We start from the raw sequence: 17,347 nt of genomic DNA on the forward strand, positions 1-17,347 counted from the left end.
TCAGCATTGTTTCTGAGGGGGTTTTGCGGGGGAGGAGAAATTACCTGCAGCAACTAGGGTGTTGGCGGTGATGAATTCCCGGGAGGGGCGTCGAAGAGTGCTGGTCATGACGTCGACGCCGCTCTTGATGCGAGTTGTAGCGTTGTGAGTCACGTCGACCTTGTCGACCAGGTCGTAGATCTCGGGAACGATGAGGTCAAGATTGGTTTCGCAGATATTGAGGCGAGAAAGGAGCTCTGACTGGACCCTACGAAGGCGCATGATCTCCTCCTGGTCATTCTCGTGCTGCTCCTGATCCTTGCTGAACCTGACAGTGGTGTACTTCGACTCTTCGATGCGCTTGCGGAGGGAATGGTTGTCGAAATTGAGCTGGTCGCGCTCGACCTTCAGCTCCTTGATCTCCTGGCCCATGCGGCGCTTCTCGCGGAATTGCCTGACGGCTTCGTCCTCAAGGTCCTTCTTGCAGGCTTCGTTCTCGCCTCTCAAACGAGCGTTCTCACTCTGGAGCACGGCGTACCTGTAGGCAGATATTAGATCAAGATCGAAGATCCGTGAGGATTATGGAGAAGATGTAGAGCCTTGAGGCTGCGATAGTGCAGATCGTGGATAGGAGGAAGGACTGTTGGCTGCTGGTGAGATCTGAGCGTGGTGGAGGGATTGCGATGTAATTCAGGTTAGAGGCTGTGATCAGAGGGGAGGGTCGGGTTTAGCCGCCGTCCAGAGCATTAGCGCCGCCAAGGTTAATGGGGCTAGGTCAGAGTCAGTGTCACGTGCATTGTTCATCACCGCGTCAACGGAACTCGCTAGACTCCTCTTGTATGGCACTTCAAATGGTTGGATCTTGCTTCCAGAGGCTATCTTATGTATATAGTCTATTCATGCATCACACAGTCCTCAGATTGCTGCATTTCACACTATGTTATAGCGACATGGACAGGAGAAGATGGGAGAAGAGCTTCAATCACTTGGATTTAAGGAGAGTCTAACCAGCCCTCGAGCACAGTCCAAGACCCTAATCGATATCCATAGCTTCTTGTCAGCTTCCTTGCGCAATTTGCCCTATGGCTAAAATAATCAGCAAGTGTCCTGGGAGCAATGCAGCTGGACGTACCTCGGCCGCGACCTAGATGTCCCACGAGCAAATAGAAGCATTTTGGCGCCAGTCTTCTTCAATTTGCAGCAAAAAATCCAATGCGATGTATGTCCAAGCCTCAACTTGAAATCCCACGAACAATTGTCAAGTTTTCCGCCGTCCTTTCGGGTCTGGGATAGCCCTGGAAGCCGTACCGGAGCGCCACCATCGACAGACTTGGGCAAAACAAGGATTGGGATACCGGAAAGAGGAACGTCCGTCAAGGGGTTTTATAAACTTCCTCATGCTGATTGTTATCCTGATGTGTTTAGCAAAGCTCAAAAGAATCCTACTGTGTCTATGGCGTGGATCAGGGGAGTAGGAAATGAATGGGAGACAAACCTTGTCGCCTCTCAATTGCGGTGAGGAGCTGCGAGATGCTGTATGTCTTGACGGAGACGAGCTGCGGCTTCGTGTGCGGCCAGAGGAGCACCCTGAACCTTGTCGACAAGGTCCAGGACCTCACGAATATCCGTAGCCATCGCCGCCGCCATGTCCGTGATGCTGGGTCTGGTTTCCTCAGATCGGACAGCGTAGCTGACAACTGCCTCCTGCTGCCTCTCATTCGCAGCCTTCTTGGTGTGCGAGACCTGCTCCTGAAGCACTTGAAGCTCGGCCAAAGCCTTGTCCCGCTCGTCTTGAAGGCGGTCGTTCTCCTTGTACAGCTGTATTTTCTCGAGCTCTTTCCTGGCCTCTATCTGCTCTTTGGTGCGCTCGGCATGAGCCGCCCAGAACCCCTTGTTCTGCTCCAGCTCGGCTTGATCCCACTCGCGGCGAATGTCGGCCATCGAAGACATGGTGAGAAGGTGGAGTTGGAGCGTGGTTTCGAGGTACGCTGTGTATCTGAACAACCGAAGAAATTGAGAGACTCGACCGAAGAAGTAAAAGAGGAGCCAATCGATTCTTGGTGATATGTGGTGACGGGAAGGTGGATGTGGTGGAGCGAAGAGAGCGAGGTGTTGTTTGGAGTCGGCGGACAACGTGGCTTGGGAAAACGCACAGTCGAGCCCATTGCCGGGCTTTGTTAAGACAGCGACGACGTAGTCCAAAACACTCAACACATCGATATCTGGAAGTGTCAAAAGCGACATGGACAAAACCTGCGCAGCGGCATGTCTATATAATTCGGACATTCAGAGAATGAGAAATTGAGATGGCGCCAGTGAGCTCCATTGGAGAGGCTATCACTGCTTTCCAATCTCGGAGTTGGCTGATTTGCTTGCTCATCGACTGCTTTCATATTTTGACTTGGCAGATTGAACTGTTTGTGAAGACACCGGGTTTGTTCGTTGAAAATGCACGCTACTGGCAGGCTGTAGTCATGAATAGTCCTACTTTTGGCACTTCGCATTTAGATGGCTTCCAATGGTTCGACTCAATCAAGCAATCGTCACATTTGTCTTTACTACCATTACCCCGGACGCCGAATCAATCCTTCACGAGTCCAAAGCGAAGACGGCCAATCACAGTACTCCCCCAAATCCAAGATGCCAAGCTGAAGGACCCCCAAACTACTCTGTCTCCTCTGGAAGGGCGGGCAGCGGCTTGTCCAACGCCGCATCTCCAACGAACGACCGCATCTTCCTCAGTGGCCAGTCGGCCGGCGTATCTTCGACAGGGCTAACGCAGTCTCCCGCGAGGGATGCCGCCTGCTGACGCTGCAGCGGCTTGACTGACGAGGATCCCATCGAGATGGCCAGTCCGACGGCCTCTCCATCCAACTCAAGCTCCTCCTCCTTCTTCTCCTCCCCACGTCCCCCAACGACCCCCTGAACACCGAACGCGAACGGGCGAGAGAAGTTGCGAGAACCCGAGCGGTGGACCCGGCAGGCGTCAACAGCGGCGGCAGCTGCGTCAGTGATGGTGGCGGTGGTGTTGATGGCAGCAGAAACAATAACCGCGGGCGAGGGACGAGCAGCGGCGATGGGCTGGCCCAGGATGACCGGAGTCAGCGGCAGACGGGCGGGAGTGCTGGCGCGGCGGGCGGCGCGAAGGACTGTCTCCACGCTGGAGGAGCGCGGGCGCCGGATCACCGTCTCTGTGCTGGGAGAACGGGAGCGCACCTCCAGTTCAGCGAGTTGTTGCCGCTGCTGGCGACCACGGACTCGGGGCAGAGGGAGACTCGACCTGCCAAAGGCAAAAAGGGGATCCTGCTCCTCCAACTCCTTCTCTAAAGAGGCGCGCACCTTCATCAGTTCCGGGTCTTCCAGCTTTTGTCCAGGCGGGGAGGGGAACTGCAGGTAGGCAGTGGGAGCGTTCGAGGTCGGGGCAGGGTGACCAGACGAGAGCTCCACAGCGGACGCGCTCGCGAGCTTGTAGGCTCGACGGGTCGGGCACGCGGGCACACCCACAGCAAGGTGCGTTGATGAGGCGGCCGCCCGGGAGCTCTCCTTGCGCAAGTCGGCATGGGAGCGGCTCAACAAACGAAGTGCCCGAAGGCCTCCTCCAACGCTGGTTATGACTCGACGGCTGCGGCTGGTGGACGGGGCGTCGGCGTTGGTGGTGGTGTTTTTGGCGGCAGCGTGGGCCATATACTGCTTCTCCCTGAGGAAGCCGAAGAGCCGCTTGGGTGGAGAGGGAGGCAGACTCTTGTTCAGGTCCATGGATACAGCGGAGTCCTGGGAGGGATGCATCTTCTCTGGGGACTTTTCCATGGACGGCAAGGCCGTCAAACACTGCTCGGGCTTGTGAAAGGCAGCTGGCTGCGAGGACTCAAATGCCTTCTCATCTGGAAAGTAGTCTAGCAGTGTAATCAGTATTTTTCTCAGTTGGATCCTTAGTTTTAAGTACTAACCGTCGGCCTCGTGGTCATGCTCCATTTGCGTTTCCGCAGGGATGGGTAGGTCGGGCACTGGAAGTGCGTCAAGGCCAGACGCCTCTTGCGTGCGCCGTCTTTTTGAAGAGGGCGTCGCGGCACGAGACGACGGGAATCCGCGAGGCTTTCTGATGCGGAGGGACATCGTGATGGAAGAAAAGAGAGATGATGGCAAGCTTTTGTTGATGCGAAGCCGTAAGGAGATGACGGTAGTGAGCGGCAGGCTCAGCAAAAGGCAAGATGGTGATAGAGTGATGGAGAAGAAGATGGTTGAGAAGAGATAAACAAGACGACGACAGTCTGCACTTCAGTTGGTGGTGATGCGGTCTGTGCGCCGGTCGTCGAGGGGTCTGGTCGTCCATCTGGCCCCGAGAAATTAGCACCTCGTCCCTCCCGCTTCGCCCAAGTTTTTACTATGTGCTCTTCTCGTTCGATATCTCGCAACAAATCCGTCATCGAAAAGGATTTAGAAAGCTGGGCTTGGCAAAGGATACCAATGTCGACCCGGGGACCTCGCGAAAAGGCAGACATCACTTCCGCGCCCCTCGAGCAGCCATGAAGCAGGAGATCTATCGTCAACCCCATGCTTTTCTCTTGAATATACAAGTATATCTGACCATTGGAACAGATTCAAGGAGCGCCTACAACCGCGTTATGGCTGCTTCGCGGAAACAAGGCTGGAGAGACCGCATCACCAGCAGTCCTATCCACGGGTGTATTCCGAAAGGTCTCAAAACACTGTCAAACACGGGTCTGCTCCAATATGACATGCTCCAGTCCGAAGGGCAGCGATAGAAGACTGCCAGGACTGCACGAGGGAAACGGATGAAAGCTACAGCAACGACGAGCGGGGCGATCGCGACTTTCTTCCGAGGGGCGCCAGACAACCATTCGGATACCGGGATAAGAGTCAGCTTTTATGCCGCTTTGATATCGCAAGCTAGGGAGTCAAGCCCATAGCAAGGATCGACAAACAGATTGCCAGCCCTGTAGAACGCGTTTCCTCCCGGTTTCGACCTTAGCTAACATCATGCTGACGGCTTGCAAGACAATCTTCTCTCCAGATGTCCAGTTGTTACTCCTCCCAAATCCTCAAAATGAGTTCCAAAAGAAGTTGTCCGTCCGAATATAGAGTGATGAGGTGCGGTCGGGTCGCTAGCGTCAGGGACCCCATGCAACCGTGGGCCCCGGTCGCACGCGATGTCTGAGAACGGCAATTTGATCGACAGCGTCCCTTGCGCCATGCAGAGCCTTATTTCGACCCTTTGCAACAAACGGTTGCAGTAGAACAGGCAAATTTCAGCGCCAATCCATTCCCACAGCCATTGAAACAGACAATGCAGGTAGAAACAGGAGCGAAAGCGGGGACATGAGCAGTTTGTGATGTCGTTTTCGAAACGACAAGGCTGTGTCTTGAGCATTGGGGAACCAGCTTGCGCACGGCAAAGCCTGGCTTTCGTGGAAGCCATTCCTGCTGAAGGAAGCACGCTCAGCCTTTTGGACTACTTTAGACCGGATATATGATTACTACTGGCACTTCAATACCCTGGGCCACCTACCGAAAGTTCTCTTGCCCCACAGATCCATTCGATTCCACGGTCTCGACTGTTCGCGACCCATGTACGCCCGCTGCATTTGGCTCTGTCTGTCCGTAGCCATTTGGGATCATTGGCTAATAAATTAGCCTCCAACAAAAAATTCGAGCCCGAAAATGCGTGTAGGAAGCGTCTTGCAAATGTCCACAGTGCAGGAGACAGAGTTAATGGACATGGAGAATGATGCGAGCGTCAAAATGGCGGTGTAGTTTCCACGTCTCTAGGCTATAAATACGCATGGAATTCGATGGAAAAGAGCATTATCATCATATTACGGTGGTACGAGTTGTTCAGAGGCAATGGGAAGACAATATCTACCAGGTCTTGCGCCAGGGTACTGCCTAGGTTCCTCAAGACCATGAAGTAACACCCGCTTAGTTGATGTCCTGGTGAACTTCGGATAGCAAGTATCGATTAAAGGTCGTTTAATGCCCCCAGTGTATCTTCACAATTTGCATCTCCAGCAAGAGCAGCTCCTAAATCACAGAGTGCAGAAGCGGACCCTTAGGCAGTCTTTGTTGATTCGAGAAGTATCACGTGGTCTGGGATGCGGAATAAAGGCCCCCTTACCCGAGCGCACAGTCCCATTCACAAAAATATCACTCACTTCACCGCCCTCCAACCTCAACCCATCCTCCCATCCTCTCCACCTTAAACATCATCACCACCTTCTGCCTGGCTTCTTTGCCGGACCATCTTGGTCTCCTTCGGCAAAACGGCAAAGCTGTACATGGGCACACCCTTCCGGGCAGCCGCCGGAGGCGAGCCGGCAACCAGCTACAAAAGCCGGCTCGCTCTGGCGGGTCAAACAGCCGCTGGAGACGGGCCGGCAACCAGCTACAAAAGCCGGCTCGCTCTGGCGGGTCGGGCGATCTCGGATCCGGCGAGAGCCCTGCTCTTTCGTACGCCACCGTCCAGGGTGTCGAGGCTCTCGGTGAGAAATTCCGCAACTACTCGCTGGTGCTTGAGCTACACCACTGCCGTCCTCGCGTAAGTTAACTGCCTTTCTCAATCGAAGTTCTGACAAACTGACCAGGGGTAGTTGTTTCACACCCGTGAGACAGCATTTCGGTTCAGCGAGAAGACTGGACTCTCCTTCTTCGGCGAGATTGGAAAGGAGCTCCCGTTCCCTCCAGCGAACAATGACACCAAGCTCCTGTGCTCTGTGAACGTTCCGGCACTGAGCAACCCATCACGATATCGACCAGAGCATCTGCAAAGCGGAAGGTCACCCCAGAGCTTCCTGACCTTCGTTCGTTGCTGTGGTGGCCACTCATTCTGTCACTTCCCACTATCCATCTCCTCATTCGGTAAGTCGTTCCCCCTCTCCCTTCCATCGTCTTGTGCTGACATAATCTAAGCAGCCTCTTGCTGTTCATGCTTGGCTCTACCACAAAGGAAGGGGGCTATTTCATGGAGTGGTTCAAATACGTGTCAAACATGATCGCGGAAATGAACTTAAAAGCCCTCATGTCTCCCATTATTCGACGAGATCGGCAAAGAGCTTCAATTCCCACCAGCCAACAACGATGCCAAGCTTGATTGCTCTCTCCAAAAGGTTCAGCACCAAGCCATTGAGAATGGAATCGACCAGAGCATGCGTGTTTCAGCTCGACTGTACGGTGATGACCGAGGAGCTCGAGAACAAGAATCCCCACTCAGCAGAGGGAAGCTTCTATACCATCTTGAAGAAGATCGGCAACGACCCTGTCAATTTTCCCGTCTCTGATGTTGGCGCCATCTGCAAAACGGAAGGCATGCTTCCCCAGCTACGACTCCCAAGAAACGCAAGACTGGTTTCGTTCTAACATACCCCAATCTAGCGTCTGTTGCTCAGTAAGTGGGCCTCACATCCAAATTTCTTATCTCGTCCTAACATTATACGCGCAGCCTTCTGATACCCCACAAGCTGCTCCCCCACTGCCGTACCCGCTATTTAGGAGTCCCTCCGATCCTCCAATCCGGACAGTTCCCCACCCCTCAGACCTGACGTCCTCACCCGAAGCTCTCATTCCGCGACACCCGCTCCTCGGCAAGGTCCCTTCAACCAAGATCCACGCCGTCGACAAAATCGGCGGCCAACGCTCTCCGGCCCAAAAGGCACCGACGACCTGGTCTCCAAGATTTCCACGCGTTTCAACGATGGACGCCACGGCTTCCCTTTCGAAGAGCGCTCCTCCATCGAGTCCTTGGAAAATGGACGGTTCCCAAGTGACCTCGACCCTGATGAGCACCGCCACTGCGTCGCCCTCCTGCAAGACGCGCAAGCCGCTCTCGAGACTCTGAAGATGTGCATGAATTTCTGTCTTCCGGAGAAGATCCACTCGGCGGACTGCGTGGACCGACATTGAGAAATACATTGGAACGCTGGACTGGGGATTTCGGGCGTGTTGTTGCATCGGTGGACACGGGCACAGCGCAAAAGGCAAGGTCCCTTCAACCAAGATGTCTTGTGACCGGGACACATGTCTGTCGCAGTGGTTGCCGGCCTGGATGGGTGGATAAGCGGGCGTAGATAGATACATGCAATCCAAACCAGTTTCTTTTCCTATCAATTTGTTCCTTGATCCTCTCGACCCTTTCCAGGCAGTCTCAATGCCAGAGTCAATTGCCTTTCATTATCGCTCTGTCGATGGAACTTTTTGCGAAGGTGCTCCCGTCATGCCTCAAAAATTCGCCCAGGCAAGTAGCTGCCTACTGGCTCGCCTCCCGATGCCCTCTGAATTTTCGCATTCACGCTGTATGCTTGGAGGCAATGATACTCGCATAAATCCTCTTCATCGTTCTTCACAAAACTATCTTGATATATGTCTAACTTTTGGCGCCATGTCTTTTGCTTCTACCCCTGGCTAAGCGTTTCTCATAAATTTCGCTTATCGAGGCCAAGGCGTTGCGGCCAACTTGAGGTCGGAAACCTCGACGTATGGCGCGAGCAAATTGACTAAACAAATTTGACACCGATAGACCCCGAATGGTGTTGGGAGGTTTGTTAGGTGCGAATTTCAGTTCAGTCTACGGTACTGGTTAGCGTGGTCCGTGCTCGCCCTGTTTTGGACCAACACCAACACCTGACGTTTCGCACCCTCATCGTCCCCAACACAAAACATTGTCGGCAAATCATCAATTCCTTCTTCCAATATACCATGCGTCCCAATTTGCACGACGAGCTTTACGTTCTTCTCGGCGTCACCCCTGAAGCTACCGCGGCCAAGATCATCCTCCCCGACGACCGCGAGACAACCAAAATTCAGGACGCACGCGACACGCTGCTCCAGCCGCGCGACGAACAGGAGCGAAGCGATAGCGAGTCCTCTATCCAGGCTGGCAGCATTGAAGAGAGTGTGGCTTCTTCCCCTGGAACCTTGAACAGCCATCCCGTCGAGGACGCGACCACAGGTAATCGAATGGACTGCCAATACCCACAACACCTAAAATATTCGCTCACCAAGTCCAGAATCGACCGTGATGGAGTACACGCGCTTCCCTTCCTTCCCAGACTTGAGCATGGCGGTTGAAGGTAAGGACACGAACGCCCGATCTCAGCGACCCAGACATCCAAACCATGACTGACTTGACGTACATGATCCAGCTGTGGATCACACGCCAATGCCAGCGCCGCCTGTCATCCTGCCTTTTCAGCCGATGGCGGAAACCACCGGGGTCGCCGAGCTGAACACAGTGGGCACCAAGCAGCGCAGCCGCACTGGCCTCTGGAAAAGCTTCAACAGGACCATCAAGAAAGCCCGTTCGATTAAGGAGCTGGCCAAAACTATCGCTGACAGAGAGAAAACTACTCTGCACAAGCTTCGTGGCTCGATGGTGTCCCTCAACATGCTGTACGAAAGAGAGAGCGTCAGTCCAATCGCCGGAGCCTCCCAAGCCTCGACCCCAACCAGCGCGATTTCTCGTCCGCACACCGAGCCAAAGGCGATGATGGCGAAGGGCTCTTCCCGCCTCCGCAATCTTCGGAGCTCTCTTTCTCTCATGTCGCTCAACAAGCTGTACAAAAACGGACCAAGCAACCCAGCTGCAAAAGGCTACCACCCCCTCCCCTCCAAGAGCCAGCTCTCGCTCCCCCGCGTCACCATGAACGCGAGCCAAGGCTCTATCCTCCCAAGCAGCGCTTCCCCTACCTTCCACCAGAGCCTCTTCATTCCGGGCGCTAAATATCCCACCGCCTGTCCTCGAGCGAACCTCGACAGCCGCCGTCCCAAAGACTTCGCCAGCGTCGACCGCGACCCGCGGACGCTGAGTCTATTTCCCCAACTGGTCGAGGGGGTGGAGAGTAGCGAGACGCAAGATATGAAGACGACGACGCCGAATACGGCGTCGCTGCTTGCGAGGTTGAGGAAGGGGGCTAGTCCGAGGTTTAGGAGGAAGTCGGTTTTCGGGTTGTTTCCGGGCATGGATGGGAAGAAGGGGAAGGAATGAGTGGGATGTGAAGAGATGACAGCGAGCGTGTAATGAGAGAGGCGCGACGAGCATGGCTGGAGTTACGGTGTACGATGGGACTTGCTTGGGTTAGCATGTTGGAGTTTCGGAAGCGTTCATAGCATTGGCTGAGGAGCTGGGCAGTTTTGGTCATGAGAACGCGACACCACAACATCCAGCATCTCCATTTGAAAAATGCTAACATGCGATGCAAGAAAGCGAATTCAAGGCCTGCCGCGAGCCTCCTACATTGTGTGTGGACAATGTAGTCACTGGAAGATTTCGTTGTTTCTACTCTCCACCTCTATCCCGGTCTTGAGTTGCTCCATGGGCAATATCAGGCAAGAGAGCACCAGCAGCGATGTCTCTCCAAGCCCGAAGCCAACCTCTTCATCCTATATCCTCCATGGCTGCCGCACGCAGTTGTATACGTAATCATCCCATCGACACTCCTTCGTACCAGTCACCCGTCCCCCTGCCAAGCCGACGCGTCGGCCCCAGAGACTCCCATTCTTACAAGGCTTGTGAAGCCGATCAAGAAGTGGCTTTCTGGGATATTATGAGCTGCTCTTGTGAAGTGATGGACCGCGCCCTGTGGCCGTCTAGTCTCTCACGTTGGATATGCATGCGGGAGGAGCGGTTTCCGGTCTTGGTGTGTCCTGAGGCCGGGATGGCTCGTCAAGGGAGCTGGCATAGACAGGCTGGGCGTAATATTGCACGAGTTTGAAGACCGCCAAATGGACGAGGGGCCTGGGCGCGGCGTGTATTGGTCTACAAGAACTTAGCAAGTGAGGTCTGCGTGGTCATCAAGCAGGACAGCTAGCCTTGGACAGCATGATGAGCGCCAGATGGGTCTCGAAGGTAGCTTGGAAGCCTACGAGGGTGAGTCCAGACAGCTCAGAAGGAATAAGAAGGCCTGAAGGGCCCCATGCTGATAGAGGCCGGGTGGATGGCCTTGGGGGCTCGCGTCGGCTCCCATTGTTTACACCTCCCACCCGAACCCACACACGCAACACCAAACATCTCAAAAGTCCCCACCAACGCAAGTCAAACCCTTCAGCCGTCATCATTCCTCGCTGACCGTCTTTCTCTCAAGAGCTCCGACTGTCACTCGTTCAAACATCGCTCTCGTTGAGCGAACGGACAACGCTGCTATCAGCTCTGTTGACACCCTCCCTGTCGAAGCAACCTCACTGACGAATCGCAGAGCACAGCAGGCACGCGCTCGCTGCTGCTACCAGGGCCACCGCCAAACCCAAACACCGGCGAGAGCTTGAATCCCAGCTCTCCATGGCCCTGGCGGCAGCCCTTCGACTCTTGCGAGCCTCGCATCTGGCGGGCGGGCAACGCGTCCGGCCCAGTCAGTGGTCCCCTCGCACGCTACACGACCAGTCAGATGGGCGTGGGTCGGGCGCGGGCGACTCTACAATGCGCATGGCCCGGCCCAACCAGTGGCCTCCTCGCCCATTACACCAACGGCCCCATGGCCTTTGGCCGTCCCTGTCCGGCCGCCAATGGCGAATATCTACGTTCCGCGACTGGCGACCCTGCTCCCATGTCCGGACGTGTCAGGTTTGGCTCAACTGGGGGAATTTCCTTTCGTCGAAAACTCAGCAGGCGGTATCGGTATCCGCTTGGGAGGCCAAATGTTGTTATCGCCGGATGGGACAACTCGACATTCTGGATGAGGACGTGGGGTCGGGATGTGTGTGCCTTTTTGAGGGGTCTCCAATTCTGACAGCCCACCCTCAGGCGCGTCAGATGGTGGACAACGACGGTCTATGGAAGGTACTGGGTCTGTTTCTGATTTAGGATCCTCGCGAACGGCTTTCGACACCTGATGCCTGACAGGCGTGTTCACATGAGCTGGATGACTGGAAGAAAACAAGCCAGAACATTGGTGGCTCTGTCTTGCCCGGCTTTTAACGTACGGGACTTGGGGCGATGGACAAAACGATTCTTGGCTTCTTCAGCGCCGACCGTGGCTTTGTCATTTACGCTACTTTGGAAAGACTGTAAGTGTGCACCTCATCCTCTCCATGATACTCTCCGAGAGTATTCGCGGATGCAGAAAGCTGATTCGGTCAAGCAGCCCCCGACAGCGTCGATCGCCCGAGACACATCGTACCTTTCGGACGACATGTTCCGTTAGCACTTGGTATACATTGGAGGAGACGCATGAGGTTGGCACATGGAACGGAAGTTTTGGAGGGGTTATCGCAGGACGGTATTTGGGTCCGCTGCCTTGCTCGTAGGGCGATGCACCGCAAAATGACAGTCCATTGCATCCACTCGTGCTCTTTGTTCTCATTGCTGCCCGTGCTACCTCGATGCCACTCTTGTATACGCGTAACTATGTGCCAAAATCTTAGTTTCCCCGTTGATTCTTTGCATTGGAGCTGTGTATAAGTCTTGCCTGACTCAAGGCCGCGGTATGCGACACGAACATCGACGCGCGAACTCGGCCTCTCTATACCATTGCGCTCCAGCGAGGTTGATTGCATTTCAGAGAAGCGTGCGTAGGTTCCGCTCTGGAGGACATGGCCATGCTGTCCTAGGTATGCCCCCTCGCTGCACCGCCGTGGCTCTACCAAGCATGGGCCTCCTCTTCCGTACCCTTCACTTCGTCGCTGGAGTATACATGTTGCGCGCATCAATCCCGGCGAGGTTCAATCGTCTCAGTGGTGCTTTAGGCGTGCAGTTTGGGTGCGTGGGACGTGGAGAGGGCGCAGGAGCTGCGACGAGGGGGCTGCATCGTGGCCAGGGGCGGTGCTGCGACAAGGAGAGTGCTCTGCAGCTCGAGATGTTGTTGCAGCAGCAATTGTATTCGTGCGCGCTCTCACAGTACGCGCACCGTGAGGCCCCGATGGATGTGGTGTCGTCGACGGGGGCGGTGGGGGGACATCACGGGGTCCACCAATGGCCTCAAAACCACATCTGGTTGTCTCTTCATCTCCTCAACATCACCCTCCTCGCACCCTTCCAGCACGATTCGTGCATTTTTTGCCCTCTCCTCAAGCTTAATCGACCGGCAAGATGAGCAACAACCCGCTCTTGTACTCGTTCTGCACCTTTCTAGCCATCCTGGTCTTCGGCGTCATCGTCTTCGCCACCATGCACCGCCTGTCGCCCAGGCACAACCCCGTCGGTGACGAATGGACCTGGAGGACGTACTTCTGCACCGGCCGCAAGAAGCCGCAGCCCGAGAACCTTCATTACGAGCCGAACTACCTCGCTACGCTCAATGTCCGTCCTGGCCGTGGCATCGGCGAGACAGAGACGCCCATTCCGGCTCACCTGCGCAGTCGCCTCCATGTGCCTCACCCTACCAGCATCGTTGTCCGCATCAACGGTCCTGACACTCCCCCTCCAAGTCCCCATCGCGACGAAGTCCGTCCTGACTGGCCGGAGCCTTGCTACCCGCGTGCCTTCTACGAGCGCATGCAGCGAGAGTTGGAGGCTGAACAGAATGCAGGCAGTCTTCCTCGCTACTCCAGGGATAACGGACGCGAGAACTCCAGGCCTCCTCACTACTCCACCAACGACCCTGGCCAGAGTGAGGTGACTCTTCCTAGCTACTCCAGAAACCTCGGACCGTGAGTCTCCAAGTCGGTGGAGGGACTCGTTGGCTGACTTGTTGCTCTAGCGGTGATAGCCACACGGTCATGTCCAACAGGCCCGCCACTCCGGGAGAGCAAGTCTGATCTTCGAATATCGAACACTGGGAGCGTAAGTCGAGTCCACATTGCATTCGTGGGAGAGGTTTCTCACGCACAGATGCAGACTCAGCGGCTCTCCGACGTGAACATCCCACGAGCATATCAGAACAGCATTGCATTACACAACCTGGCCCATGAGTCAGCGGGGGGAATGCCTGCCCAATGAATGATCGACATGCTACATCTTGCTTTTATCCGAGCTCTTCACCTTCGATTTGTCCATTCCACGCCACGTGGATTCGGCATTTGCATCGAAATGACTCAGAGTTTCCTCAAAGGGGTCGATGACGATGAGAGAGAATTTACACACAATGGGGAGCTGGAGAAGCTTTCACAACTGGATGGGAGAACTACAAGGAGACTCGAGCATTTTCAAGGGAGGTACCAAGGAGCATCAAGATGACAAAGGTAGCTAGCTCCATCGCTCTGGCCGGATCTACGAATACGTGGTAGCGTCTAGGGCCATCAATACATGTATCAGAAGGGCTTCAAGTGGACTGCGTGCCGCCGAACAAACGCTGCCAAGCAATTTCCTCCATCTTGAACTCGATGCCCAAAGATTTCCAAAGGACGGTTGTCGGCCTGGTCAACGGATATCACACAGACGCGAGACAGTGTTCTCGGATCTCTGGTTGAAACCTCGTGTTGCTAAGTCTTGCTAGTGGTTGCGTATTTATTCCCTTCGCTTCCGTTCTTCCTCTTTGTGTTGACGGATCGCCTTCAGGTTCTTGCACTTTCCCCTTCCAACTATTATCAGTCAACCACCTATTCATGCCGTCAGCGTCTAGCCATCTCCTCATTTCGACACATTGCCCTTTTTGTCGCTCTACTCGCAAGACTTCCCGCATGCGCGTCCATGATTTCCCAACTCTCTCTCATCTCGACGTTCTCTACTATTCTGGCTCCGTCCGTTCTGCCGGACTGCCGCTGTACCTGCAGCATGGACTGCGTCATGGCTCTATTTGACAGCCCAACGCCTAGACTTCGCTCTTGGCCCACGTCAAGCTACAAAGGCTGATTTTTGACAGCCTCGGTCTACGGGTCATCTTGGCGGTCGACGCGAGGCATGATGAGATGGGAACTGGAGATTCATGAACGTCGCCGCAAGCGCCCGGAGAAAAAGTTACGTCAAAGGTTACATTCGGCAGCGATGGCCTCGACCAGAGTCGAGTGTTTCCACGACGTCGGACTAAGGTGGAGTTACAACCAACTCATCGCAATGCAGTAGAATGCGCATTTGCGACATACAAGTCATTCTGCCCACTTTTATAATTGTCTAAATAGGCTACTTCAAGCGGTAAAATATCTCGATGCAGCATGCCTCGCTCGGAACTCTGTAGGAATGCGAGTCGAAGAAGCCTCTCCCCGGCATCATCATCACGCTGACACTGCGCCTCAAGGCAATACTAGTCATCAAAATGGCTGGGCCTCTTTTTAGAGTCGAGAGACTCATGTCCTTGGTTAGTAAAACCTTTGTAGGCCGGCTCATGCAGCTGGCTGCCTTTGTCACCTGTTTCGACCTCTGATTCCTCAATATAGGACATGGCATAGCGCATATTGAGCAAATGCCTCCCCTGGACAAAAAAAAAAAAAAAAATCAAAGATAAAGCATCGCCTTGCCTCGGCAAACATCCTCGCGGCCGTACTGGCCTGCACGGCGGCCGCTCCGCTCAAAGCTTTTGACCGCCAGACCGTTCAAGAGGAGTATGACTATATCATCGCACGAGGTACGTCACAGACTGCCTTCCGCCCCTGAAGGTCGAAGAAGCAACCAAGACCCGATAAGACGTCTCTAGTCCATACAGCAGGGCTCGTACTCGTCAACCGCCTAACCGAGTCCTGGTTATGGTGCTGGAGGCGGGACCGAATCCCGAAGTCGTCGCCGCCTACAAACCTCCCGGAGGCAACCAAGTCTTGACGGGGACTGCAATCGAATGAGGGTACTTGACGACGCCGCAAGAGCACCTGGAAAACCGCGTGCTGCGGTGATACCAGGGCAGAGTGCTTGGTGGCAGCAGCGCCATTAATAGCTTCTACTACAGCCGCGGAACCTTGACCATCTATCACAGCTAGGTCCGCATTAGTAACCTAGAGTGGGGCTGTGACGATGTCTACCCGCTCTTCATTAAGGGGACCACTTTCAACCCCCCTGTCGATCATGCCGCCAAGGGCTTCGACACTAGCAAAAGGACGTGGGGCCCTGCCGCCTACTCGGACGGGCCCCTGAAGATTGGCTTCCAGGGCCACGTCCCGGCCTTCGCGTCGGTTTCATCGGGGCGTCGGCCGAGGCCTTGAAAATTCTCATTGTCGAGAACTACAACACGGGCAACAGTACTGGCGTCAAGCAGGGGACCGCCCAAGTCGACGACAAGTTTGCCCGCGGCTCCAGTTATGATGGGTATCTGAATGAGGCCATGTACCGGCCCAATCTGGACGTCTTTTTCTACGCGCCCGTGTGAAGGATTAATTTTGATACCGAAGGCAAGCCCGAGGCCAAGGGTGTTGCGTTTATGGATTACCCGACAGGCGTCGTCCACGAGATCCAAGCGAAGAAGGAGACGATAGTCAGCGCAAGTACGTTTGATTCGCCCCAACTGCCCATTATCTCGGCAAGTTTGTCTGCACACGAAGAGATGAAGAAGACACTGACGCACAACAGGGCATTGGGCAAAAGGACGAACTTGACAAGTAAGGCATCGACATTGTGCACGAGAACGTCAACGTCGGCCAGCACCTTAACGACCACTCCGTCTTCTCCATAATGGCTAAGTCAACCCCTGAATTCTTGACGTCGGACATGGCGCAGGAAGAGTTCTACGCTCGCGGGACGGGCCAGTACAAGGCGCCGCGGGTATCATGAATGCCTTCTAGCAGATTTCAGCCGACATGCTGCGCGAAATTGGCGCCGGCCTTGAGAACTAGTCGCACATCGAGTACCTGTACAAGAGCGACTTTTACCCCAACGGACCCACGCCGTGCTATACGCCCAAGGGCGACGAGAATTATATCAGCCTGATGGCGTCGAGCCTCGTCGCGTTATCTCGCGGCAACGTGTCGCTGCAGTCCAACTCGATGGCCGTGTTCCCCGTCAAGTTCCTCTCCCATGAAAACGAAGAAGGAATATAGCTGACGAAACGCAGTACTTCGCCAACCCCACGGACGAAACAATCTCCATCGCCAGCTTCAAGTATCTGCGTAAGATCCTGGCGCAACCGTGCATGTCGCAATACACAGTCGGGCCCAACAACGGCGAAGTGTCTCCCGGCCCCAATCTCAACAACGACGACGCCGAAGGCATCATGGCGTACATGCGGCAGAATACGGTGCCCAAATGTCATGCGTCGGGCACGTGTCGTATGCTGCCGGAGAAGGATGGCGACGATGTTGATCCGAGTCTTAAGGTGCATGGTGTCGATGGGTTGAAGGTTGCGGATTGTAGTGTTATTCCTGTCCCGCCGGATCTTAACGTTGGGGCGACGGTTCACATGATTGGGGAGAAAGCGGCGGAGATGATTAGGAAGGACTGGGATAATTTGTGAGGATCGTAATGAGGATGCGATCGCGATGTCCGGTACATCTTTGAAGAGGTTTGTTTGCCAGCACTGGCAGAAGAAAGTACTCACGCGGCATTGTACCAGACGCAACACAATGAAAT

The 17,347-nt window shown here is 54.8% G+C and overlaps 6 protein-coding genes across 6 annotated transcripts; 4 read left to right on the forward strand and 2 right to left on the reverse strand.

The window, feature by feature from the left end:
- Nucleotides 1-1,485: 1,485 nt before the first annotated feature.
- IWZ02DRAFT_437332 (uncharacterized protein) lies at nucleotides 1,486-2,265 on the reverse strand (the record flags this gene model as incomplete). Its single annotated transcript, XM_066766611.1, has 1 exon — nucleotides 1,486-2,265. One exon carries the CDS (start codon nucleotides 2,263-2,265, stop codon nucleotides 1,486-1,488), a length of 780 nt encoding a protein of 259 aa, XP_066618134.1.
- Nucleotides 2,266-2,643: 378 nt separating this feature from the next.
- On the reverse strand, nucleotides 2,644-4,092 carry IWZ02DRAFT_494763 (uncharacterized protein; the record flags this gene model as incomplete). The annotated part of the gene is made up of 2 exons (XM_066770066.1): nucleotides 2,644-3,872; nucleotides 3,927-4,092. 2 exons carry the CDS (start codon nucleotides 4,090-4,092, stop codon nucleotides 2,644-2,646), a joined length of 1,395 nt encoding a protein of 464 aa, XP_066618135.1.
- A 1,749-nt stretch (nucleotides 4,093-5,841) lies between these two features.
- Nucleotides 5,842-7,893, forward strand: IWZ02DRAFT_437334 (uncharacterized protein; the record flags this gene model as incomplete). The annotated part of the gene is made up of 5 exons (XM_066766612.1): nucleotides 5,842-5,876; nucleotides 6,103-6,532; nucleotides 6,585-6,852; nucleotides 6,941-7,338; nucleotides 7,483-7,893. The coding sequence occupies 5 exons, from the start codon at nucleotides 5,842-5,844 to the stop codon at nucleotides 7,891-7,893; spliced, it is 1,542 nt and encodes a 513-aa protein (XP_066618136.1).
- Nucleotides 7,894-8,685: 792 nt separating this feature from the next.
- IWZ02DRAFT_437335 (uncharacterized protein) lies at nucleotides 8,686-9,973 on the forward strand (the record flags this gene model as incomplete). Its single annotated transcript, XM_066766613.1, has 3 exons — nucleotides 8,686-8,938; nucleotides 8,997-9,059; nucleotides 9,132-9,973. 3 exons carry the CDS (start codon nucleotides 8,686-8,688, stop codon nucleotides 9,971-9,973), a joined length of 1,158 nt encoding a protein of 385 aa, XP_066618137.1.
- Nucleotides 9,974-13,009: 3,036 nt separating this feature from the next.
- IWZ02DRAFT_494766 (uncharacterized protein) lies at nucleotides 13,010-13,677 on the forward strand (the record flags this gene model as incomplete). The annotated part of the gene is made up of 2 exons (XM_066770067.1): nucleotides 13,010-13,569; nucleotides 13,620-13,677. 2 exons carry the CDS (start codon nucleotides 13,010-13,012, stop codon nucleotides 13,675-13,677), a joined length of 618 nt encoding a protein of 205 aa, XP_066618138.1.
- Nucleotides 13,678-15,110: 1,433 nt separating this feature from the next.
- Nucleotides 15,111-17,231, forward strand: IWZ02DRAFT_510564 (GMC oxidoreductase; the record flags this gene model as incomplete). Its single annotated transcript, XM_066770509.1, has 10 exons — nucleotides 15,111-15,152; nucleotides 15,296-15,419; nucleotides 15,632-15,669; nucleotides 15,766-15,957; nucleotides 15,981-16,145; nucleotides 16,179-16,305; nucleotides 16,386-16,543; nucleotides 16,564-16,613; nucleotides 16,641-16,784; nucleotides 16,811-17,231. 10 exons carry the CDS (start codon nucleotides 15,111-15,113, stop codon nucleotides 17,229-17,231), a joined length of 1,461 nt encoding a protein of 486 aa, XP_066618139.1.
- Nucleotides 17,232-17,347: the final 116 nt, after the last annotated feature.

The sequence above is a fragment of the Phyllosticta citriasiana genome (assembly GCF_038021145.1).
Source record: "Phyllosticta citriasiana strain CBS 120426 chromosome Unknown IWZ02scaffold_19, whole genome shotgun sequence".
Lineage (NCBI taxonomy): Eukaryota > Fungi > Ascomycota > Dothideomycetes > Botryosphaeriales > Phyllostictaceae > Phyllosticta > Phyllosticta citriasiana.